Source organism: Crinia signifera, chromosome 8, assembly GCF_055691185.1.
Source record: "Crinia signifera chromosome 8, ASM5569118v1, whole genome shotgun sequence".
Taxonomy (NCBI): domain Eukaryota; kingdom Metazoa; phylum Chordata; class Amphibia; order Anura; family Myobatrachidae; genus Crinia; species Crinia signifera.
In genome coordinates, this window is record NC_139224.1 from 131718773 (window position 1) to 131745545 (window position 26773).

The 26773-nt window shown below is 45.9% G+C and overlaps 1 protein-coding gene across 6 annotated transcripts in view; it reads left to right on the forward strand.

Moving 5' to 3' along the window:
- CEP350 (centrosomal protein 350) overlaps positions 1-26344 on the forward strand; it is a 70798-nt gene extending 44454 nt beyond the window's left edge. For 3 of the 6 annotated variants that reach the window (XM_083157167.1, XM_083157168.1, XM_083157171.1), the window contains 20 exons: positions 359-453; positions 573-653; positions 730-881; positions 7792-7940; positions 8026-8210; positions 9846-9933; positions 10013-10159; positions 13339-13496; positions 14595-14717; positions 14955-15148; positions 16155-16336; positions 16783-16930; positions 17953-18113; positions 18582-18718; positions 18827-18885; positions 18991-20261; positions 21369-21776; positions 21897-22043; positions 23071-23193; positions 24539-26344. In XM_083157167.1, the coding sequence (XP_083013293.1) occupies positions 359-453; positions 573-653; positions 730-881; positions 7792-7940; positions 8026-8210; positions 9846-9933; positions 10013-10159; positions 13339-13496; positions 14595-14717; positions 14955-15148; positions 16155-16336; positions 16783-16930; positions 17953-18113; positions 18582-18718; positions 18827-18885; positions 18991-20261; positions 21369-21776; positions 21897-22043; positions 23071-23193; positions 24539-24703 (4173 nt within the window). In that variant the 3' untranslated portion in view covers positions 24704-26344. The remainder of the gene's footprint in view (positions 1-358; positions 454-572; positions 654-729; positions 882-7791; positions 7941-8025; positions 8211-9845; positions 9934-10012; positions 10160-13338; positions 13497-14594; positions 14718-14954; positions 15149-16154; positions 16337-16782; positions 16931-17952; positions 18114-18581; positions 18719-18826; positions 18886-18990; positions 20262-21368; positions 21777-21896; positions 22044-23070; positions 23194-24538) is intronic. The other 3 variants (XM_083157169.1, XM_083157172.1, XM_083157170.1) reach the window with 2 other exon arrangements.
- The last annotated feature ends 429 nt before the right edge of the window (positions 26345-26773 follow it).

Genomic DNA, 26773 nt, shown 5'->3' on the forward strand with positions numbered 1-26773 from the left:
ATGCTTCGGGCACGGTGCCTCGCTGCGCTCGGCACACTATTTTATTCTCCCACCACGCCCTAGTGGATGGTAGGGCATGAAATACCGCCTGTCGGCACATGTCGGCTCAAAAAACAGTGAAAAACCCATGTCGACCTTATGACCAGTCGACCTTCCTCATGTCGACCTTTATGCAAATTCGACCTTAAGTCATGTCGACCTTCCTGCCAGTCGACCTAGTGGGGTCGACCTAATGACTGTAGACCTAAGTTCATTCTAATAGATGACCGCTTCCCATCTGTTTCTGTGCCATAAAGAAAGGCGCACAAAGTTAAAAACCCATTCCCTCATTTTTTTTGTCATTTTATTTTTTTGTTAGGAGCAAGAACATGGACATTTATCTCCAACCAGCTCCGATCCTGCTACAACATCTCCTAGTGACCAACAGAAACGGTCGCGTTCTCATGGGATTAGGTATTTGGACTCTCAGACTACAGATACAGCACATCACACTATGGAAATACTATATCCTACACCACATTCAGTCTATTTTGTTGTATGCTTTGTCATGATTTGATTTCTTTATTTTACAGGAAAAAAGATTCAAGATCGGCCTCCCCATCTTCCCAACCTCCAAGCAGTGCATCCAGCTTCAAAGAGGGATTGCACAGCAGGTATGTGGATGAAGTGAGTGATGTATGTCTTGTGCTGCAGGTAACGTGTTCCTCATGTTGCTGGGTTGTTTTGCAGTAGTAGCAGTGAGCAGGACAGTCTGCCAGCTTCATCCATAAAGGAGGAAACCATGAGCCATAAAGAGTTGGGGGAGAGTATCTCTGAAGAGTTGCCCACTCCAGAACCGAGTGCAGTGAAGGGAGATAGCAGCTTATCTATTGATGATAAAGGTTTGAAGAACTTTGTTTTGTTCTTGTGTATCTTAGTACAACTTCTGCGACCATCATTTTGTGACTGTTATTACCCTATATCTATTTCTATCACTTATGGGGCCTACACACAGAGCAATTTCAGTGCTTTATCTTATGATCTCACTAGATCGCTTAGAAAATGACCCTACATTGCTCCATGCGCGTTTCTCTCGCCCTGCGATTTAATATCCAGCGATCTAGTGTCGCTCAGCATATCTCCCTGTGTGTAGGCCCCATGCAGTACACTGCAACCATGTCTAGTATAATGGCTGATCTAAGAGTTAAGCTTTTAATTTAAATTGTGAAAGCTCCTTCTCCTCAACCCCTTCTATATGGGTACCTAGTTTCAACAAAGTATCTTTTTATTTTCTTCAGCTGGTACTCAAGTTGGCTGTCCTTTCATTATGGTGTCTGTTTGGATGGCCCACAAAATGGTCCCCATACATTAGGCCATCCTGTCCGATGGACAAGTCAGACCTTATTTCCCCGGCAGTGCCCCAGGAGAGCTCTGACACGATTTGGCACGTTACATGTTGGGAGCCGGAAGGGGGGATGAAGAGTGGCGGGCGGGGTACTCTCAGAAGCGGTGAGCGGACGTAGGCTGGGGGAAATGGACAGCAGTGTTTTCTGAGAGCCCGGGAGGTGAGCTGCAGGGAAAAAAATTCCCATTAAAAAAAAAAAAAAATTCTGCATCCCACCGCTTCTGTGTATCCCCCTATGCCAGCTCTCAGCGTCCCCCACCCAGCTCCAGGCTGCACATAATGTTTATCTTATGTGCAGGAGGTCCAACAGAATGTCGGACAGAATGTCTAAACATGAGAAGTGGTCCGATTTATCTGCCCGATCCATTGAAATCTCCCCCCAGTGTATGGGGGTTTTAGAGCACTTCTGCTTGAGATCCAGAGATCGCAATGTGTGTCTGGCTTTGAAATTTTAATTGATAAACCTTTTTAAAAGCATTCCTTATCGGGTACTCGGAAACATAGACTGAGATTGTGGTACAATCATTCAGTAGGTGTTGGTGAGTCCAACCTGGCAGCCTCCTCTGAGATGAAGTCACCCTGTTTTTGTGTGCGTATTGTACTTCCCTTCTTTGGGTTTTGTTTGTTAATAAATGGTGTTTTTCTATCATACCAATGGTGGTCACTGGGACAGTGGGGTGTGGGTGGAGCTTCAGCTACAGGCACCAAGAAGATTGACAATGTTTTTGTGCAGCCCAGGCTCCTCCTCCTCCACGCCCCCTACAGGCTTCAGTTTTTTCTTGGTGCCTCAAGGCACAGGTATCAAGGGACAGGGCTCCGTGCCCTGTCAGACTTTTCATTACATTTTTAACTTATTTTTTACTACAAAGATTGGGAGACAGCTTGCGTCAGCAGCGCTGCTCCCCTGTGGCTGGAAACGGCACGCTGACTTTCATAGCCAGACCTGCCGTTTTTCCTCACGACACGGAGGAAGCTGCGCCCACCCACAGGTAAGCGGGTCTCTCTGAGGGACAGCCGTTCGCGGCGCACACCGCTAGCAGCTATGTCACCAGGGCATGGTGCAGCCCGGTGACCCTGGCAGTGGCACCCAGTTGTTTCTGCGCGGCCACTAGACCACCAGGGTGCCGCGCTGTGGAGCGCCATTTTGGCGCAGGGCACTGTTGGTTCCAGGGGAGGCGGGTCTGATCCACAGCTCCCCGCCTCCACTCTCAGAGCGGGCACAGTCACTGTTTCCCGCCTGAGCTCAGCTTCTCCACGCCCACGCAGCGTACAGTAAGCGCCATTACAGGACTTTACTGAGGGAGAAGCGCACCAGGTTTTCCTGCTCCTCTACACGCTACAGGACCAGGTTTTTCAGCAGCCCTCTGTACCACACTATATTAGCGCTGGTCAGAGAGTATTGTGTCTTGTTTTCTGTCCCCCATCTGAATACCTTTTTCTGTGTCAGAGGGTGATAGTATACACTGTGTTTTTTCATTGCATTAGTGTGTTTGAGGATTCTGTGAGAGTATGTCACAGAAGCCTTCCAAAGCTAAGCCTGTCAGGGAAGCGCCTAAGCTGCATGCGTACACATGTACAAAATGTAAGGAAAATTATTCCTCTGTGCAGGACCAGGCTGGTATGTGTGAGCGCTGTTCTGCACAAGACCCTCTTGGGGGCCCCTCAGTCCCACAGGCAGTGGAGCCCAGTTGGGCTTCCACTCTTTCATCTGCAATGAAAGAGTTAGCTTCACAGTTAGCTGCATCCAGGGAGTCAGCTCAACCCCCACAACCCGCTGTGATGCCTGAACCTGCCTGGGTGCAGGGTTTCTCCTCCACCATTCAGGATTTAGTTCAGGTGTCGGCATCCTTACAGTCAGGTTTGAGGGCCCCACCTAAGCGCAGAGCTCAGGCTCCAGTGGTAGCCCATAACTCAGATTCTGGTGATGATATAGGTGACCAGGACATGGTCGACACAGATGATGATGTCGACATAGAGGAACCTGATAAGGAGGAAAGAATGACCCAGACCAGGGTGGATTCTTTAGTTAAAGCGGTTAGGATGTCCCTTAACATAGAGGACTCACAAGCATCAGCGCCTAACGCCCTTCACTTCAAAAAGAAGAAGGAATTAGCCATCTTCCCTTCAAATTCAGATTTAGAGGAAGTTTTGTCAGAAGCATGGCAACACCCGAACAAAAAGTTCCTGGTTTCCAAACGCCTTATTTCTTTCTTCCCGTTTGCGCAGGCAGACCGGCAGAAGTGGGAGACTCCTCCGCAGGTAGCTGCACATGTGGCTCGCCTGGTAAAGGCAACCACTCTCCCCATACCTACAGTGGCTTCTCTTAAAGATCCCACTGATAGGAAGATTGAACACTGCCTCAAGGCAGTATTCACCAATGCAGGAGTCTCAGCCAGACCGGCCATGGCCTCGGCATGGGTTGCAAAGGCTATAGGCGCATGGGCAGACAGCCTGCAGGATCAAATTACCTCAGGTACCCGGCGCTCTGAATTGCTGTCCACAGTGGACCTAATCAGAGAAGGCGCCACATATTTAGAGGAGGCAGCAGTAGATGCAGCTGCGTTGTCTTCTAAAATTTCAGCCTCATCAGTAGCAGCTCGGCGCGCTCTCTGGCTGCGTACATGGAACGCTGATTCCGAGTCAAAAAGGGCCCTAGAAGCTTTGCCTTTCACAGGCGAGGTCCTTTTTAGCCCCGAGTTGGACAAAATTGTAACCACAATAGCCACGTCCAAAACGGCTTTTTTGCCCTCGGCACCAACAAAGCCAAGATCCCAGTCCTTTCGGTCCTTCCGACCCCAGGGGAGGCCTAGGGGTCAGCCCTCTTCGAGAGCTCAGCCCTCTGCAAAGCGCTCTTCGGCCTCCAAGCCAAAGCAGTCCTGGGCAGGACGCCGTCAGGCCCCTAAGCAGACAGACAAGCCCGCAGCATGAGGGGGAGGCGGCTCACCAGGGCTTACCGGTGGGCGGTCGCCTGTTGTCATTTGCCGAGATATGGCAAGCCACATCCACCGACAGGTGGGTGAACACCATAATTGCTCAGGGATACTCCCTCTCCTTTCAGGGTCGCCCTCCAGCTCGGTTCTTCACAACAGGCACCCCCTTAGACCCGGAGAAAGCAAGGGCATTGTCCGGCTCTGTAAGCTCCCTGCTAACAGCAGGTCCCGCCTTCTCAGCGAGGGACAGGTTTCTCCTCAAGCCTGTTCCTGGTAGGGAAGCCGGACGGATCTTACAGACCCATCCTCAATCTAAAGGGACTAAACGAGTATCTCAAAGTGCCCAGGTTCAGGATGGAGTCTCTCAGGTCCATCCTTCAGGCCCTGGAGCCAGGGGACTTCCTAGCATCCCTGGACATCCAGGATGCTTACCTGCATGTGCCAATAAGGGCAGACAGCCAGCGCTTCCTCCGTTTCGCGATCAGGGACTGCCACTACCAGTTTGTTGCACTGCCTTTCGGATTATCAACAGCCCCGAGGATCTTTACAAAGATCATGGCTGTAATGGCATCAGCACTCAGGACCCAGGGGGTACGTCTGTTGCCATATCTGGAGGACCTCCTGATCTTAGCCCAGTCCCAAGAGACACTCCAAAGGCATCTCAAGCTCACAGTGTCCCTCCTTCAGAGGCACGGGTGGCTCATAAACTGGAGGAAGTCCACCACAACCCCATCTCAAAGGATGGTGCACCTGGGAGCCTTGATAGACACCAGGGCCCAAAAGGTCTTCCTCCTGGAGGACAAAAGAGTGGCTCTAAGAGATCTTCTACAGCTCTTTCTGAAACAGCGCAGGGTCTCAGTGCATCAATGCATGAAGGTCCTAGGAAAGCTGGTGTCATGCTTCAACATGGCAGAATTTGCCCAGTTCCACTCCCGTCAGCTCCAGAGGGAGATGCTAGGCCACTGGAACCGCTCCAGAGCAAATCTGAAAACACAGACCTTTGTTCTATCCAGGCAGACCCGCCTATCCCTAAATTGGTGGATTATTCCACACAACCTACAAAAGGGGCGCCAGTTTGTCATCCCCCAATGGATGATCCTGACAACGGACGCCAGCCTCAGAGGTTGGGGGGCGGTCCTGTCAGAACACTCCTTCCAGGGACGGTGGTCAGGGGAAGAAGCAAAACTCCCTATAAACATACTAGAGCTAAGGGCGATCCTCAAGGCTCTACAGAGTGCAGGACCACTGGTTCACTCCAGACCAGTGAAGATTCAGTCAGACAATGCCACAGCGGTGGCATATGTCAACCACCAGGGAGGGACCAGGAGTTCGGCGGCAATGAAGGAGGTATCCTCGATCCTCAGTTGGGCAGAACGCCATCTGATGGCCTTATCAGCGGTCCACATTCCCGAGGTCCAGAATTGGGAGGCCGATTTTTTTAAGTCGGCAAGACATCCAGTCAGGAGAATGGGCTCTCCACGAAGAAGTCTTCCAGGAGCTGGTTGCCAGGTGGGGACTCCCACAAATAGATCTCATGGCCTCGAGATCAAACAAAAAGCTCCAGTGTTACGGGGCTCGCACCAGAGATCCACAAGCTTGCCTAGTGGATGCGCTCTCAGCCCCATGGCCATTCTCCCTAATTTACATATTCCCTCCAGTAGCCCTTCTTCCAAGAATCATCAGGCGCCTCAAGCAGGAGCAAGCCACAGCAATTCTTCTGGCTCCCAATTGGCCTCAAAGGGCCTGGTACACAGACCTTCAGGAAATGTCCATTCAACCTCCTTGGATTCTACCAGCCCGTCCAGACTTGCTGTCACAAGGACCATGCCTTCACCCCAACCTGCACAGCCTCTCCTTGACGGCATGGCTCTTGAGACGGAAGTTCTAAGAGCAAAAGGGTTCTCCTTACCGGTCATTAAGACCATGATCGCGGCAAGAAAACCAGCCTCCTCCAGAGTCTATTATAGAGTATGGAATGCTTTTTTCGGCTGGTGCGCTGAAAGAAACCTCCCCCCGCGGGAGTTTAGTTTAGCCAGAATCCTGGCCTTTTTACAAACAGGCCTCGATTTTAGGCCTCAAACTATCTTCTTTAAAGGTTCAGGTGTCGGCCCTTTCAATACTGTTCCAAAGGAAACTGGCCACACGGATGGCAGTCCGTACATTCCTGCAGGGGGTCCTCCACATTCAGCCCCCCTTTACCCCCTCAATCCAACCATGGGATCTAACCGTGGTTTTATCGGCTCTACAACATCCCCCGTTTGAACCGCTTGAGTCGATAGATCTCAGATGGCTAACATGGAAGGTTGTTTTTCTGTTAGCAATAGCCTCGGCCAGGCGAGTTTCAGACCTATCAGCCCTGTCACATGCTTCTCCTTATTTAGTGTTCCATCCGGACAGGGCAGTTTTGCGGACCCGTAGGGAGTTCCTACCAAAAGTTGTGTCCAAGTTCCATATTAATCAGGACATTGTTGTACCTGCGTTTTCTCCGTTGGAAGACTCTTTGGAACTTTTTTCTCTAGATGTTGTGAGATCTCTGAAAGTTTATGTTTCCAGAACACAAAGCATTCGTAAGACTGAGACGTTGTTTGTCTTATATGATGCTAACAAGCGAGGTTGGCCTGCAACAAAGCAGACGTTGGCTCGCTGGCTGCGGTTAACAATCAAGCAGGCTTATTTATCCTCAAATAAGCCAGTCCCTTCTTCCATCAGGGCCCACTCCACCCGTTCGGTTGGGGCTAGTTGGGCAGCTCACCAGGGAGCCTCTGCAGAACAGTTGTGTCGCGCAGCCACTTGGTCTTCACCACATACTTTTATCAAATTTTACCAATTCGACACGTTCGCCTCAGCAGACTCTGCTTTTGGGCGCCGTGTCCTCAGTGCAGCTCAGGTGCGTCCCCTCCCGTAAAGGGACAGCTTTGGGACGTCCCACTGTCCCAGTGACCACCATTGGTATGATAGAAAAAAGGGGATTTTGGTCCTACCTGTAAAATCCTTTTTTCTGAATCCATGGTGGACACTGGGCGCCCACCCTAACGCACTAATCTGCAATGAGTGGGTATATACGTCACTCTCTGGAACCTTACACTTCCATGGTAGCTAGGTTTCCTTTTTTCTTTTCTCTTCCTCTTCCTCTTCCTGTTCCTTGCGGATAAGCTGTTGAACAAACTGAAGCCTGTAGGGGGCGTGGAGGAGGAGGAGCCTGGGCTGCACAAAAACATTGTCAATCTTCTTGGTGCCTGTAGCTGAAGCTCCACCCACACCCCACTGTCCCAGTGTCCACCATGGATTCAGAAAAAAGGATTTTACAGGTAGGACCAAAATCCCCTTTTCCTGATGGGGGGGAATATAGAGGTAGAGGAGCTTTGTGCATAGTTGATATTAGATTCCTAATTCATGGACCATGGCCGCAGTGTTCCCCTCATGTAATACGATGGATGGACTTTACCAAAGTACAAACATCAGGTTCTTATCTCCCAGGTGCAAGTTCAGCAGGTCCTATAAATGAGGAAGGCATTGAAGAATTATCGTTTCGTTCCCTACTCCCTTCTGAAGCCCATAGACGTGGTAGTTTGGAGAGACAGAGAAGCCAGCGACATGAATCAGATGAAGAGAGCACTCCTGACAAGGTGACACTTTGTGATCAGCAGAGAACAACGCTGACTTCAGTGTGTTTTAGCTTTGCGTGATTATGTCCATTGGCTCATCACACAGGAGGTCAGTGGCCCGTTTTCAAGTGGTCAGGACAGTTTCTGGAAGTTCACTATGGAGATGGTTCGCCAGTACATGCAGGAAGGAGAGATGCGCTCTACTCACCAGGCCGCCCTTCTTCGTCTTCGCCAGAAAGCGCTCAAAGACAAGACTAAAGCAGAACTGGCGTGGCTGGAACACCAGAAGAGGTAAGGCTACGTAATACTGACATAATGGCATACTATAAAATGTGTGTTCCTTGGTTGTAAGTAAAGGTGCGTACACACTGAGCAATTGCAGCCCCACCGATATTGTTAACAATGTCGGCGGTGCCACCGGACGAATGATCCAGTGCTAAAACACTGAACGATACTGTTTGGCATCTTCACCCGGACCCCTGCTAAACATGCAGTTGCTGGAGATAGCCAGATATGACTGTATGTTCAGACAACAGGGGGGTTCCTTAACGACTTGTGGGATCATTCATTGTTTTACTAACTTGTGTGTTTTCGATCCAATTGGATAGCCCAATTTGAAAAAAACAACCACAAAACATTGAAAAATCGGTAAAATGCTCCTGATGTTTTAACAGGTTATTTGGTTTCCATCCCATGTTGGATTAACGCTAGTGTGTTTCCAGTTTAATTAATCCTCTTCATGATTTTATCTATTCCAAAGACTTAAAATTCAAAAGCAATATTTGGCAAATAGTTTCACAGAATTTCTTTTTCTCAAGTGTGGATTATTAGGTAGACAGTAATATAGTAACACTAGTAAGCCCGCTAAAAGCAAACGCATCAGCTTAATATAGAAAGACCTACTCCTCAACCCTCTTTTGTTACCCTATCTCTCCTGAAGAGAGTGTAGCCATCTGAGTTGACAGCCCAGTCATGAGTATCATCCCACAATGGTGTGTATTTAAAGCCGGGGGCAAGCTGTCACCGCTTGCCCGGTCAGCATTCTACTACCCCCCCCTGGTTTTGGAGTGAGGGGGAAACAGCGAATGCTGCCGCAGAAGCAGAGAGACTCACGGCTAAAGGCAATGGGCTCCGTGAATTAGCCGCGAGCCGCATAGAATATGGGCCCATGTCTCCGTGATAACTATATTGTATTGTTCGTTCATTGCTTCTAGTTGTAATTCTCCCTTTTTACCTGAAAGGTGTCTTGCATTTGCAAGTGTACATTTTAGGCTATTGTCTCCCTTTACAGTACTTTTTGTGGTGATATATTTTTACATATTTTCGTTATCATGGTTTTCCCTATTGGCTATGCTTCTCCACCCCCTTCATAAGGCCCTCCTTGCTGCTGTAAGTAAGACTGATGTATATTAAACCGATAGGGCATTTCTGATGTCTAATTTACCATTGCCACTATAATGGTACCCCTTCTCCATACCCCTGCAGGCATGTTGCTTGGAGAGCTTTTACAGAACCTGAAATTCTGATTTTATTTAAAATGTATCTTTACATTGAAACCTGCCACCAGGTCAGAGCGATACTGTGGCCACAGTTGACATACAGGTACCTGTATGTACTTGGGGAATATTGGGGCAGATGTATTAAGCCTTAACAAGAGATAAATACAAGGGTGATAAAGAGAGATAAACGTCCAGCCAATCACCTGCTAACTGCCATGTTATAGGCTGTGTTTGAAAAAAATGAGTAACGTTTTGATTGGCTGGACGTTTATCTCTCTTTATCGCCCTTGCATTTATCTCTTGTTAAGGCTTAATACATCTGCCCCATTGTGTGAAAAATCATTTGTAATACATAACATATGTATCACATGAGTTTGTTGCCTCATTTATTCCTTTGGTCATGCAACATTGTTTGTATGCATTACAGGCGCCTGCGTGATAAAGGAGAGGATGATAAAATGCCTCCTCTGAGAAAACGACAGCGCGGCCTTTTGCTTAGACTGCAGCAGGAACAGGTATGTCCAGAGAAAGAGCATTTTACAGTATAACTTCACAAAGTCGTGCCTTCCCTGACCTAGGTTATTTTGTCTCCAGGCCGAAATTAAACGCCTGCAGGAAGCAAATAAAGCCGCTCGCAGGGAGAGGCAGCTTATCCTGAAGCAGCAAGAGGAGATACAGCGAATCCAGAACAGTACCCTGCGCCTGCAGGAGAAGCTGAAGTCTGCAGAGAGCGGACAGCTGGTCAGTTTTTCATATACCGTATTTGTTTTTAAAACCGTAAGCGGTAACATTAGACTTTTCCACACCTATCTAACCTTTCAGCCTGATTGAGAGTTCTATGTGCAAAACGGGTCTTGCGTTCCTCTTGAAGTGCCCAGGCCCGTGTCTGCATCTTCCAGTGCAGGTTTATAGGCCTCGCCAGCACAGGTGAGACTCTTAAGCTGAGTAGCGTTAGATTGGAGGACACCAATTTCATATTAATGTCCATGGTTTTGGAATGAGATGTTCAGATGGGGGTTATGTTCATGTGACCACATTTTCTAAACCATCTAGTAGTGTGTTATTTACTACTGGTATTTTTGATAAGAAAAGGAGCGCAATTGTCATAAAAATCAATAAATTTATTAATACAGTAATAAAATATAAAAAAAAAAACGGTACTTATGTAGTATCTGGGCTGCCGATTTCAAAATCGGGTCGGATCGGGAGATCGCATCGCATCGCATGCGACCATGCGATTCGATGCGATGCGATGCGATGACCCGATTTTTCCATAGGAATCAATGTTAAAATGGACTGAGTCCATTTTAACATGGAATTCAATGGGAAAAATGGGTCCTTTTCATACCCCTACTATCCAAGTGGGCATGGAGTTGGATATAAACCTGTGGCGAGCGTAGCGAGCCACCGAGCCCGAAGCGTGGCGAGCGAAGCGAGCCCCGCGAGGGGACGAATACCGTCCCCTCGCGGGGCTCGCTTCGCTCGCCACGCTTCGGGCTCGGTGGCTCGCTACGCTCGCCACAGGTTTATATCCAACTCCATGCCCACTTGGATAGTAGGGGTATGAAAAGGACCCATTTTTCCATAGGAATCATTTTAACATTGATTCCTATGGAAAAATCGGGTCATCGCATCCGATATCGGATGCGATGCGATGCGATATCGCATCGCATCGCATCTGATTGTATGCCTTAACTTAAGGCATACAATCAAAAAATCGGCAGCCCAGATACTACATAAGTACCAAAAAAACTATACATTTCTGAATAGAAATAGAAGGTGATCACAATGACATCTGTGGGACACTTATGCAAATTCATACATTATTAATTCCAACAGTAGTTACATCCATAAATTGCAATACTATCAATATTCACATATATGGGGTTGGAATTTCCGATTGCGTATGGGTAGGCTCAGATTTAGAAAAGCATGGATATACAGAGTCCCAGTATAATAATAAGCAGCCAGCAGTACCAGGTGGTTGATGTTATTATCAGTACTTCAAAATAAATGGGAGTTTATGTTAACACTCCATGTCGACAGAAATTTTATCCAGGTTAATGTCACGGCACTATGGCCAAAAAATTGCTGGAGTAGAATATGTGCTCACCAATTGTTGAAACCCTCTGTCTCTGAAGAGAAATTTCCAATCTCCAGGGGTTATAAGGGACCACACTGCGGCAGTTTTTCAGGTTCTTATCCCGCTGTCGAGCTCCAGAACCTGAAGCGTCCACACACCTTGTAAGTGCTGTGTGTGGAGGGGTGTCTGAAGAAATTGCACAGGTGCAAGGACCGCTTTCAATCAGTTTCCAGATGGCAGCACCGCTGTCGCTTGTACACACTCGAGCTGGGAGCAGAGAAATAGCCAAACAAATACGGCGTCACCCTGGGTGGCAGGTGAACTGCCTGTAACGTTATCCAACATATGCGCAAAGTGTCCCACAATCGTCAAATGGATCACCAGGGGTCTTGACGAGTTTTTCCGGTATAAACCAGTTTCCTTATCACCTGATTTTGTCCTGTCTGTGATTTGCATCGTGTGTCTAAATATATCACACGTTTGCAACATCACAGATTGGCTATTGTATTGTGTTATTTGATACTATTTATCAGATTGTCAGTGCAATAGTGATCCAATCCCGGATCTGCAATGCCGACAGTAGGCGTCTTTTACCTGCTGCGTTAGCAGATTTTAGCATCACTGCTGCGTTCAAAGAATCGGCCACTATAAGGTATGTTGTCTCTTTAACTTATACACAGGAATCACTTGCAGGGGAAGGCTTAGTGGGTATCCTGCTGATTGATCTATAGTGTCTAGATCAGGGGTTCTCAACCCCCCAACAGTTCACGTTTTCCAGGTCACCCGGCAGGTGCACTCATTACTCACTGACACATTTTAAAAGATCCACAGGTGGGGCTAATTATTTCACTTGTGATTCTGTGTGGAGACCTGGAAAACGTGTACTGTTGGGGGGGTCCTGAGGACCGAGGTTGAGATCCACTGGTCAAAATGGACATTCAATAGGTCGACAGGGTCAAATGTCGGCGTTCAAAAGGTTCACGTGATTTTTTTTCACAATTTTTTTTTTTTGGACTTTTTCATACTTCACCATCCATGTCGGCATAGATGTAGAATATAATAGTGTGCAGTGCGTAGCGAGGCGCCGTGCCCAAAGCATGGCGAGGGCAGCGAGCCATGCGAGGTTGTGCATTACACTAATTCAGGGTCTATGTCAACAGGTGTCCACATTGACACCCGAAAAATGTGGGCACCTCATGGTGACCTGTTGACCCTTTGTCTGTCGTGACACTGTAGCTCTACCAATCCACAACCTGCTTAGTGATGAAGTCCTTTTTAATAGGGTTTTGGTATACGTTTAGTACTCCCAAGTTTTTGGTTATATGTGACCCTCTATGTTGTGTTCACCCGATCAGCGCCGGACTCCACGCTATGATCCTGAATTGTTTTCAGGTCTCGCCATAAAACCATTGCCACTCCTGCTGCATAACCTGTGTAATCCCAGGGTGTCCACTTGGGGGACTGGTACAAAGGGCACACGTGGCTGGTAGTCCTGTTAGCACTTTCTCTGCAGATCCGCATTTCACAAAAACCATTGTGACAAGAATGTTTTATATTTATTTTACCATAAATCGGAATGTGGCCACGACTTTACTCTTTATGGGGGGTATTCAGTCTGTGTCGCTGTTTCCGACAGTCGGATACATAGGCACTTTTCGTCAGAAAACAGCCACATCCAGACTTTGTTAAATACCCCCCCCTATATTGTTACATTTATCTTGTCGTCGTCGTCGTTGTTGTTATGGTGATTATGCATTTTTATTGGTTCTTTTTCAAGTGTGTTATAACAAAATGTTAGTGAAAGTATTAGTAATGGAAGTCTCCCATTGCTGAGCAGGAGCAGCCCAGTGAGGTGAACATTCAGCCCAGCCCATCATCAAGCCATGCTCCCTCTGAGGCGGAGAGCCGCAGCCCATCTCCAGTGTCCGTCTCTGGGAGTGAGACGAGTAGCATCATGCAGAAGCTCCGCAAAATGCACGGCCACATGGATGCCAAGTAACTATGCCTTCCTATATTGTGTACTTTCCCCAACTATGCCGTTATACAGCGCGATATGTAGCATGCTCCTTGCCCTATGCTATGCATCCTCAGCTTTTTTTGTTCTTTTCTTTTCATATTAAGTTGTCTTGTAGAGCCAAATTATATTCTGCTTTTAGTCATTACATTTTACATGTTTTGGTGGCAGAATTCTTTCTCCAATCCCAACACGCAGCAGAATGAACTGACCATTCTAGGGCCGGCCCTGTTCATTGCATGAAATGCACAGTTACAAATACATTGGCAACTAGGTGCAGCTACACCCGCACTGCATGCATTGAACTTCTGAGTTAAAAAAGCCATCATTCTTCATCTGCAGTCACTTGCACCAGCCAGATACTTGTTGCAAGAAAGTAAACCCAACATAGGCTTCTACTGTGCCTACATGTCCTTACTACACTAGGCCCAGTTACACCCATGCATGCAGGTGGAGAGGTGATGGAGATGCGTATATGTCTGAATCAGGCGTAGATTATGCAACATGCTAGCAATCACTAGAACTAAATAGACTTGAAGCAACATTGAATAGGTCCCGCGGCTAATAATAGTGAAGCAAACGCAGGACTTGATTGTATCGCTGGATGGGACCTGTTTCACCACATGACTTGGTTTGTGCAATATTAAACTGCATTGTTTCTAATCTATGCTGTTAAGACAACATATCACTGGCACTACATATGGATTATAATTTGTATATAATGGTTATATAATTACTGCAGACATCAATCTTTATCTCCTGTGTCTGGAATAGTTTTTATCAGTTGCCCTTGCGCTATGTTTCCAAAGCTGAACATTGGCGTACCCCTTATAAGTGTTCTTCTCTGTGCGTGCATGTGTTAGTTTCTTATTTACTTTTATTTGAGCTCCTTCTCTTCCAGGAAAGTAGCAAACCCCCCACACACAAAACATATTTGCAACTTCCTTGGCTCTCTCAATTGCACTCTGCTTGGCATCCTCCAGGATCCTCGCAGGCTTTTCGGCTGTTCCGCTCTGTTCATCTGTCTCTCTCTCTCTCTCTCTCGTCTCCTTGGTAAACTCTCGCTCCTTCTCTTGTAGAGACATCTGCCCTGTTCACTGCTTCTTCTCTGTCTTTACGCCCCAGCACTGGGCCTCTCTCAGTGTGTGCTTTCCCAAACTTCACCCCAAATTCCAGCTCTATATCTGCCGCCAGCTGCTCAGGTAACGGCACGACTCCCTCTGCTCCCTGCACTGTGTGAGGGCGGGCGGGGAGGAAGGTGCAGTGATGAAGATGAATCCTGGGGGCATGACAGTGTGCTGTTTGGGGGGGCTAGTGAAGGCAGAGCATGTGGATGTTGTGTCTTCTCTTTCCTCTGCTTGCACTTCCCTTATCCTTCCCTATCCTGGGTGCATTGAACCGTAGTCTAGGTTGGTTCTAATATTCAAATATTTCCCCAGATTCTTGACGAAACGGGAGCAGCAGCTGGTGCAGCGAAGGTTACATGCACAAGAGCTGCTGGAGTGGAAAAGGCGACTGGATGCTGAAGAGCTGGAAATTAGGTGTATTGAGAAGCAGGCTCTGGCTGCTTGGGATAACCAAAGTGTAAAACCAGCAAGCCATAGTACAGAAGGAGAAGACACTATAGTAGAAGGTGAGTGTCAGGAATTCTATAGAAAACACATCTAGTGCATGTATCTGTGAATAGATTATTATTATTATTATTATTACATTTTATTTATAAGGCACCAAAGCAGAGTTGTACATAGGGCACATATTAGGACAATACAGGGTACACAGAACTGAACAGATCAGTGACTGAAGAACAAAAAACAGCACGGGAAACAATTCGCAGCACAATTCTTAGTACACAATACAGCTGAGATGTCGGGAAGCAGAGGAGCAGTCTGCATGTTACTGGGGGCAAGTTGTTGGTGGTAGAAATTAATGAACATGAGTGAGAAGAGATGCGAGTATTGGTGGTAGGTGAGAGCTGTATTTCAAATGCAAGACGATGGCTTGGTAAACAGGAGGGAAGAGGGCCCTGCTCCAAGGAGCTCACAGTCTAGAGCAGTGGTCAGGGAACTCTGTCCTCATTACCCCACGCAGTGCATGTTTTGCAGGTCTCCTCACAGAATCACAAGTGAAATAACTCCACCTGCGGACCTTATAAAATGTGTCTGTGAGTAATTAGTACACATGTGCACCTGCTGGGTTACCAGCAAAACATGCACTGTGTGGGGTAATGAGGACCGAGTTCCCTGACCACTGGTCTAGAGGGAGGGGAGACAGACCGGTGACATGATGTGCAGGCAAGGAGGCCTGGAGGCAAGAAGTGAGCAGGGCAGGGATGGTCAGGACATAAAAAGGTAGGTAGAGTGGCCTCGGTACTAGGTTATGCAGGAGAGAATGCTCTGATAAACAGGTGAGTTTTCAGTGAACGTTTGAAGGATTGCAAGGTTGGGGAGAGTCCTAATAAAGTGAGGGAGCTCATTCCAGTGAAGGCGGGAGTTTGGGCCAAATATTGGATGCGCGAGTGGGATGCAGAGATCAGGGTAGAGGATATGCAGGAGGGAGTGTGTAGGGAATTGAGGTTGAAAATATTTGAGGAGGTAACATTGCACTGCCCATGTGAAGCTTCTGCTTTCATTCCTCCACAGAGAAGAGGAGCAGGGATGGGTCACCAACCCCAGTAAGTCCCACAATAAGGACAAGACCCTCCTTAAGCCCTTCTGAGTACTCGGAGAGCATTGAACCATCAACCATTGCTGAACAGATTCATGAGCAGAGCAGAGAACATAGCATTTCTGAAGAGCTGGCTGTGTCTGTCCCTAGCAAGATGGTAAGTACATGTAACGTATACTACCCAGGTATCATAGCTGGATAAACTCCTCCACTGTGTAGTGTGCATAGTATAGTGTATAGTAGACTGTCTATATTGGCTGGAGCAAGCTTAGGCATCATATGGCTCTCCAGTGTCTACAGATCCCAGCATACTACATATTGTCTAACTGTGGTGTTTAGCAGCATTGACCAGAGGACACCATGATTACTCTCTTAACCTTAAAGCATTGTTATATTAGTACATTGCTGTGTGGTGTCTGTAGCTTTATATTTTAGAACCTTGTGTATCTCTAGCACTTGGGCTTCCAAAGATACGCTGACATTATGGGGCATGTATTCTGATGTTCTACTCACTGTGTGACCCTTAACCTCTGTAGGTAGTTGTTATAGAAGTAAGATCTTTAGTTGTGTGCAGTAAGAAAATGACAATGGATTTCATTACAGTCTCCTTCAAGAAGCAGCAAGTCCCCAGCGGAATTGGAATCTAGCAAGCAAAGTGTAAAGACAGGGCGCCAGAGGGTCCACATTACCCTAAGACCCCACCAACTTTCTCACACATGGTCTGAAGAATCATTGTCCATGACACATTCAGGTAAATGTCTTTGTATTTATAGAACATGTCCTTTTTTACACTTAGGCCCACTACCGTTGTCCTGTGAACAAGTACAAATATTAGTATGTCTTGCCTTGCATAGGATTCATATTTTGTATGCTCGCCTACGGTGGCTTATACTGAAACATACTGCAGATCATTTATTTCTCTGCCATAGAGGTACTCGGATGATGGGGTTATATTTTCCCCCAGAATCAATGGCTCTCCCCTGTAGCCCTTTGCTCATTTCCATTTTGTATGTTGTGTCCCCTACAGGTGGTGGGAATTTTTTTTTTTTTAATTTTTATAAAAAGACCAACTTACTGTATTTTGACAGACTGCCTTATATATCCTCTAAATTGGGGTCCTGGGTACCTTCTCCATCCTGCCTGTTCCCAACATGAACTTTTCCTTTAGAACTTGTGCCTTCATTCTGAGGTCCCAGGGTCTCATGGACACATTTAAGGGACTTCAGAAACATGTCTGTCTACTACGTGGCTTAATCAGAAACTATATGTTGCCAGTAGCAGGTCTCAGAAGCTTTCGCATTTGTGTCTACTTCAGTTAAGGGTGACATGTGCTGAGCAATGTGCTTAAGCAAAGATAGCTCCACGTACATTACTGGTAAAGGGACGTGTGCTGAGCTATCTATCTGAACCAGTGTTCTCTTGTGAGAACACTGGCGATCTGGCTAGATTTTGTCTGCATGCAGACAAGGTCTAGTCAGGCAACAGCGCAGCGCGTGACCTAGCATCACCATCGCTGGGTGGGATACACACGGGGCCATTTGTGGTTTAATTTCTAAGTGATCTAGTCAGATTGCATAAAAATAGTCCTGAAATTGCAGACCTTAAGTCATCTTGTTTCTCCAGCCTCCTCGCACTTACTGATGACTTTTCATGATTAGAAAATGTGGGTATTTATCATCGACCAGAATCGGTATGATAAGTTTATATATTGTGTATATTATTATGTGTGTATCTTACAATGTCTTGAGGTCTAATTGATCCTCTGTTTTCCAGAGGCCACATCCGATCAAAGTGATATTGAAGGCCGTATCTGGGCACTGAAGGAAGAGCTGAGGAAACGCAAATCCGTTGTAGAGAACTTAAAGAGAGAGCAGAAGAGAAGGCAGAAGGAGAGATTACGAGCACAGGAAGCCATCTTACTTCAGCAACTTCAGGTAACCGCAAATGCTGATTAGATCTTCATACAATAAGGTGCATTTGATTGTATTTCATGCATGTTCTTTGCAGTGTAACTAGGACTTTATACACACTGCTCATTCCAACATTAAGTCTTTTAACATTGTTAAACGGGGTTTCTCAAACTCGGCCATCAAGGCTCCCCATCAGTCCTGGTTTTCAGGTTATCCATGCTTGTGAAAGAAGTTTTACTCAAGCTAACTTTCTATTTAAATCACCTGTGCTTATGTAGGAATATCGTTAATGTGGCTTTAGGACGGAGTTGGGAACCAACGCTGTGACACGCAAGTGTCATAAGCACTTTTGTAAGCTGAGCCAATGTTAAAAAGAGAACATCCAAGGACTATTTTCAGTGGCGACAATAAGGCATCTTGACAATGAGATTTATTATGTGTTTGTAGTGATCTGAGAAATGCTCTATAATGATTTTCGTCGCCTTATTGCAGTCATACGATGAATACATTCAAAAGACGCAAGCTGAACTCAGCGGAGAACAAGGCACAACGCCCAGTATTAAAGGTGTGCACAAATCTGCAACGCCTACCATAGAGGGAGTCCTAGCACGGCCTGATGCCCAAGAAAGGTATCCAGTAATAAAATGTATTTGGTATATAATTTGTTATATCTGTGATCCATTTGGCTTCTTAGTGCTTTAGGTTGTAACTACTGAATCTTCGTTCTATCTCCTCAGAGCTGAAAGTACGCCTTCCTATAGAGATGATCTAAAGGAGATCAGTATTAAGTCTGAAGGTACGAGTCGCTCATATGTTAGTGTATGCAAATAACTCTTCGCACGTAGTGGTGCAGGGCATTTTCTGCTAATGGTTATTTCTTTATCATTTGTTCACTTTCCAGTAGAAAGCATCAGTCAGGAAGATTCATCGATCAGCAAAAAGGAGGTTGTGACGGAGAGTACCCCTGATGAGTCTGCGCATACACCTGCTCCATTCTCTGCCAGGGAAGGCATCCCCAGTACTGTTCCACTGTCACCCCCATTCAGGGAGCCTGTGCCATGTTCTACATACGACAGCCCAGTTTCCAGCATCCATTCGGAGATACCGGAGGACGTGGCAGATACACAAAGCCATAAATCCATCTCACCTGTGCCTGCCCTGCAACTTCATTTAAGGAGTGTAACCCCCGAGGAGAATGTCTCCCCTCACAGAGATCACTCCTACTCCGATGATTTTGAGACCTCTGCAGCCTTTAAGCATTCGGTCTCCGAGACACCTCGTGAAGAATTGGATGTTTCATACCCACCGACACCAGGGAGAGAAATTCCCAGTGAAGGTTTTGATGAGCCAGATGCTAAACGCAGCGGGTTTCGGTCCGTAAGTCCTGACTATCAGGGGATCACAGAGGTCAGGCCTCCCACGCAAGAACCCCAGCCTTCCAGTGAAATAAGTGATCCTTTTGCAGGTTTGCAGCTAGGAGACAGAGTCCTGGTGAGCGGAGTGCAGCCTGGCACCCTGCGATTTAAAGGGGAGACCCTATTTGCAGAGGGTGAATGGGCCGGGGTGGAGCTTGACAAGTCGGAAGGCAATAATGACGGCTCACTTGGAGGCAGCCGGTATTTTGTGTGCTCACCTCTGCATGGAATATTTGCACCCCCACACAAGATCACACTCCTACCAGAGGAGGAACAAAGGTCTCCATCAGCAGGAGAATTCATCTTCACTATAGATACATCTCTTGAACAGAAGGACCACCACATTCCTTTAGTTGAAGACTACGAACCAAAGTCCCCAAAGATCCCTATGCAAAGCACAGACTGTAGTGGTTCAGAGTCACATAGTACATCCCTAGAGGAAGAACTGCAGGTAGATCTCGCCACAGATGCCAACGTTCTAGACAAGGAAAGTGAGAAACCACAAACCCCTCTGCTGGATCTTACTGAGAAGCCTCATGAAGACAGCTTATATAAAAGCCCACCAGATGTGGGTACACTTTCAGAGAGTCTTCTACAGTCCTGCCTGAAGGATACAATTATCTACCTCCAAAACATACGCAAACAACGGGCGCAGAAAATCGAGCAGAGCAACCAAGATCTCCAGAGCAGTCATCCCGTCAGTGATCTGCCCAAAGAGAGCGGTGGCATCCCAACGGAAGCCCGACCTCAGTGGCTGGTAAGTGGGATGTATAAACTTAAATTATATTAAAGGGTAAATTTACTAAAGCTACTAAAATTAAAACGTGCAGATGTTGCCCATGGCAACCAATCAGACTTTGCCTATCATTTTCTAGGAAGCGATAGAGAAATTATAAATTTTAGGAACTTCAGTAAATTTACCCCTGAGTATTTCAAAGCAGTGTATTTATGCAGCTTTAATGTAAATGTTTCCTGAAAGTTCTAAGCTTATAAATAAGAGAACTTTTATTTGTGAATGTACTACATCCTTTATCAGTTTTTTTTAATTTTTTTTTTAGATCTATCATATGTACTATAGTTAAACAGCAACCAATGTCACAAACCGTGGTGATGTTGCTGAGCGATGATAGATCGTTCAGCACACAGCGATGGGTCAGCAATGTGTGCTGAGGGATTTGCCAGGGCCAGTGATCTGACTAGATTTATCATACCTGCATGATCTACATCGCCCGGCAATAGCGATACACCCGGCCACGCATCGCTATCGCTATGGCCCCTACACACAGATCGATGTAGAGGCATTTTCTAAGCAATCTAGTCAAATTTAAGTCAGATCGCTTAGAAAGTGACACGAAGTCGCTATGTGTGTAGGCCCATAACTGTATCAGAATTCAGTCATTCCGTGATCAGTGCGCTGAGAACTAGTGAGCCACAGTACCTAGTGACTGATAGTGCTTCAGCCTATCGGGGCGTATGCACTGTGTAATCCACTGTTAACGATATTGGTGGCACTCCCAGACTAAGATATATTCAGCATACGTACTGAACGATATAGCTAATGAAATAATTAAGTGACATCATCTGCCCCTCCCGGGTTTAGGCAGATTTGGGTTCATCTGCAGGCTTACCTATAAAGTGCACACATACTAGACGATATGCACGATAATATCGTTAACATGTATATCATTTAAAAATATTGCCTAGAGTGTATGCACCTTAAGGATTAGTTGATGCCATACTGTGAATAGGCAAAATGTGCATTGTTGTGGAGTTATAGCTGAGGTCCGTGTTCTTTTACCCTATAAACCCACACCTTATTGTGTTTGCTGCATTTCTGTAACACCTTTAATAACTCTTTAACCAGGAGCCTGTGCACAGGACATATAGTGAAGAGGATACAGCAGAGTATGAGCAGGGTCGTAGCCTGCTTTCTGTCATCGGGGATGACCAAGATTGGTTTGACGAGGATTTTGGATTGAGTAGTCGGAAAAACCAGCATCTGGAACGTAACCTTTCTACTGGTCTTATAACCGACTCGAGCACAGTAGCACCCCTTCCTGAGCCACCACCAAAACCCATACAGCCTGTAACCCCACCAGAGCTCATCCTGGCTGTTCCTCACACTGTGCCAGAGGTGGAACAGCTGGTGCAAGTGGCAGTGGATAAGCTGTGGGGATGGAAGCAGATGGACAGTGACATTCAGGAAATCCGAACTGCTTTCACATGTACAGAGAGTGATGAGCAGAGCCCAGCTTCAAGTGCCTATAAAGAAGTAAGTCCTATTCTGCGAGCTACAAAGAAAAATGGGCCATTCTTTGTAGTTACTTCCAAAAAAAGTGTTGTTTTATTTCCATATGTGACTTTTGCATGATGTTCTTTGCATCCCACGTAGATGTTGTTTGACCTAACGTTACACATATTCGATGAGATATGTTCTGTGGACCCCCGAGGATCTCAGCCACCATGGAAGAAACCTCTTCGTGTGTCTCCATCTTACTCTCGCCGTGTAAGAGATCACAATGATGTGCAGGAAGTGAAGGTACTGTACTGGATGTAATAGTGGGAGGTGTAAAATAAGGTACTTGTTTCCTAGCACGGCGCCACCGATTTTAATTGTATCCATCGGGTTGGAAAAATCGCGTCGATCGCATCGCATGCCAACCAAATCGCATCGATTTTTACATTGGAATCGATGTAAAATGGTCCCTGAGACCTGATTTTACATTGATTTCAATGTAAAAAGGCCCAAAACCCCCCATTTGAATACCAAACCCCCTCATGTTTGAAATGCCCCCCCATTGTTAACGCCACCCCACTATTGACGCCAACCCGACGCGTGGTGAGCGCAGCGAGCCCGCGAGGGGCGGCGGTACGCGTCCTCCGACCTTTTCATACCCCTACTATCCACATCGGCATGGAGTTGATTTTATAAAGTGTGGTGAGCGCAGCGAGCCACCGATCCCGAAGCGCGACGAGCGCACGAGCATAACTTCACAGGTATACGCGTCCCCTCGCCACGCTTCGGGCACGGTGGCTCGCTGCGCTCGCCACACTTTATAAAATCAACTCCACGCCGACGTGGATAGTAGGGGTATGAAAATGTCGGAGGACGCGTACCGCCGCCCCTCGCGGGCTCGCTGCGCTCTCCACACTTCGGGTTGGCGTCAATAGTGGGGTGGCGTTACCAATGGGGGGGCATTAAACATACTTTTTAACCATATTCAATGTGAAATGGGCCATATTGGCCCATTTCACATTGTCACCTATGTAAAATCGGATTGATCGCAATAATGGCCCGCGATCAACCTGATTTTCACTTTAAAAATAATTTAACATTGTTCCCTATGGGAAAATCGCGGTCCCTTATTAAGGGCCGCGATCAACGCGATTTTCTTTCACCGGCAAATTAGCTGGTGATGGACAGAAAATCTGGTCCATCGCGTTGATTGTATGCCTTAAGTACCTTAAATTTAAGGCATACAATCAACGAGATGGGTGCCGTGCTAGGAAACAAGTACCTAAAATTCCATTTACTTTATTGTAACACACACTCTGCTCTTTCATAGACTTTTTTGACCAGTGAAGTTCTAAATCTCCTGAGCCTGAGGAAGGAACAGAACCATAAAACAGACTGGCAGAGGATGATGAAGTTTGGTAGGAAGAAGAGAGACAGAGTGGATCATATATTGGTAAGACCGAAATATCCAAGTTAATATTTTTATTGGCATTACTGTATATCAATTTAATATGTAACGTTATTCCCGAAGATCTATGTAATGGTGGTTAGAAGGGCACAATCTCCTGTCTTAGCTCGATATTGGCATTCAAAATAAATGGTACTTTGCAAGTAAAAAATAGAAATCACACTTCGATCTAATCTATTAAAAAAAAAAGTCACATGACGTTTGGGAATAGCGTTTCACAGAAATTGGATTTAGGTACGCAGACTTTCTAGGTAGGCATTTACCAGACGTGAAGGAACATATAAAGGGACTGGTTCTAGGCACTTAAAATAAAGAGGTCCATTCCTTATTAGTCTTTTTTTTTTTTTTTTTTTTTTATCAAGCCAATCCAATCATTTCCATATCACAGCTGTTGGTAATTGGTGTTTTTGAGGGAATGCGCGTTAACGATATTGAGTTTACACACTAGATGATATTGTGAAATATCTTTTAGAAAGCCCTTTGTCAACATTTAAAAGTAGAACTTTTATTAACCCTTTGAGTGCCAACATCTGTGAAAGGTGTTCAAAATATCCACTAAAAATGGCAGTGTCGCTCACATTTGTTTAACCAATTCAAATAATAAATGTGCAAAAAAAAAAAAAATTATATTTCCTATATAAGGTAAACATTACAGGGCAATTTTCATCCCTATTGACAAAATCGCTTGGCACTCAGGGTTGAACTCAAATTTTAAATAATAACCTATCAAAGGTTAACAATGAAGATTACTGCGGTCTATAAATATGAAATGGTGCAGAGTGATTTTTATTAAACTCCATCATCACTCAATTATAGGCTTTGTATAATTACCAAGATATTTCACCGCTTTCTGTGACTTTGCCACTTACCGAGAATTGGGCGTAAAATGTGTAAACCACACTACATCCATTAGTGTCTGAGTAACGAACACCTCCTCCTTGTGGTTAGGGGTCAATAATGGGGTAGGGTCCCCCTAGGTGGTCTTATAACCGACTAGGACCATTTTAGTATTTTCATTCACTGGTTATAAAGCTTATTTGAGTTTACCAATTTTATAGCATAATAAGGAAGTCACCGACTTTTCTTTTTAATTATGTATACATTTTACTGTGTCCGCTTACAGGGGCAGCATATGTGCTGCCAATAGCCTAACTGTGCCTCACTGGAAATCCACTACTGCTTGCGCTACTTGATATAAACTACACTGCGTCCAGTAGCAGCACATTTTGGATTACAGTTTTTCCTCTTTCTTTCCTAGTAAACAGGGATTTGTATTTGTTACATTATGCCCGTGTCCTTATTGATTTTGCTGTCCTTGTTGTTTTGGCAGGTGCAAGAGCTGCATGAAGAGGAGGCACAGTGGGTGAACTATGATGAAGATGAGCTGTTTGTGAAGATGCAGTTGGCTGATGGGATATTTGAGGCTTTAATCCGGGACACAGTACAAGTTCTGCAACACATCCAGAACAAGAAGAACCTCGCACTGCTGGTGTGATTTGTACACATGAAGATTTCTGCTGCTCACAGGGATTGGATGGAGATATCCTCCACGTACAGGGAGGCGTCACAGGGTTGTGCTGTCCCTGCGACATGGACGTGTCAGGCCCTGGAAGTAACCCTTTTTCTCTAATCAGAGAGTATGAGGCTACAGGGAGGACGGTTACCAATCCTCCTTTTGGGACTACAACGTTTGGACTTGATGCAAAGAATTTCCCTGTACTTTTCATTTTTGACTTGATTTTAAATTATTTATGAATTCTGATATGGAAGAGGCTCTTACGGTCTCTTGCAACGACACTTTACCTGATGGTCTTAAGGCCACAGTGCAAGTAGATAAATTTACAATCGGCACCCATCTGCAGCTCTGCTTTCTATGGAAGGTGCTGTTGTGTGTCTGACAGTTACTGGGGGTGTGATACTGATAAGGAGTTAAACTTCCCATGAGTTTGTGAGGCATAGGTGTGTACAGCTGCCTCATTAAGTGTCCTTACCTTCTTGCAATACTTGAAATGTTGGGTGTACAGTGCCGGGTGTCGGAGATGGGCAATCTTCCCAGGTCAGCGCCTTGGCATGAGAACATATACACACACACACATTAATCATAAAGTAAAAGGTTGGTCAAATTACCATTACAAAGAGAGGGTGTATCCACAGACAATTAACTTGAATTAATTTAGCATTAATTTCACTCATTCATAAGACAGCATAGACTAATCTCCAGTAGTCATCTCTGCAACACTGAAGCTCCACATAGTGTTGGTGCCGGACCCCTTTACACAACATCTGTGCTCTAGCGCATTTTACGTTTGGCGCGTAACGTGATATCATGCATCCGAAGAGGAATGATGGCCACTCGCAAGTCCACAGAATCTACCTTTATACTTTCACTGTGTTATTGACTACCTGTAGAGGGAGTTCTTTACGCCTTAACCCCCCAAGTGCTGTTAATTATCTGCAAATGGCACTGCTGCTATATAAAGAAATAACATGGCTTCTGCGGTGGTCACCCGATGGACTGTGCATGACACAATTTGACTGCAGCAGAGCATCTGATGTCAGGTGATCTGCTCTACAGGGGACTTGAGTAATTAATCAGACTCTGTGTAAGATGCGTTGAATCAGCAGTACAGGACTTGGAGAACCTGTTTAGCAGTATTACGTCCTTTCTTGTAGCCAGTCCTCGACAACTGTAAAGTTACAAGTATCACTAAGGCAGAGGATTGTTAATCATCCTTTATGGTTTTAGTAGAGTATTACATAATTTTCCAAGGATAAAAACTCTAAGCTTATGGACGGCATAGCACAGGATGAATGGTGTCAAACATGGGCAGTGTGGTGTTCTCCAGCTTCTCTGGACCTGGAGGCTGGCAAGATATACTGATATGCGTAGTCCTACAATACACGGAGAGCCCCAGTTTGCCCAAGTCCATTTGATCTTATCCTTTGTCGCAGCGGAGTAGCATGAAGTTGCCTCCCCTCCTCCAGTGCTGGTTTCAGCTCAGGGGCCACTTGTTCCTGTCACCCGAAATGCTGCATTGTAAATTCCCTTGCTCTGTATAGCCTTGTGAATAACCTACAGGAGAAATGTACATTAACAAAGCTAAAGCTGTAAATAAATATTGATTTATACATCTGATTTTTGGCTCTTGTTCAGGGTGTGGTTCCATGTTGTTTTCTAGGAGTCACTGTTAATAATAGTGGATTCACTACACACATAGGTGTAAGCCTCCAAGGCACAGCCCCTGCTAATTTAATTACTAAGGAAGTGAAGTTTCATCAGTCCTGCGCTAGGCAGGGTTATTGGCCGGGGTAAAAGCCTTGCTAATGGTTGAAGTCACCTAGGCGTGGGTAAAAATAAACATTTAATACCACGCTATGCTTTTAGCTGCTTTCCAGCAGACAGCTCTGGAATTACTATGCTTTCAAAGATGGTTATTTCTTGATCTTTTGTGTATGTTAGAGATTATGGTGTTGGAGTGACGCATGTAGCATTTTCCTTTGGAATATTACCCCTTTTTCCATTGCCTCAATAATCCAGATTATTGACGGGTCGCTGCTCAGTTAA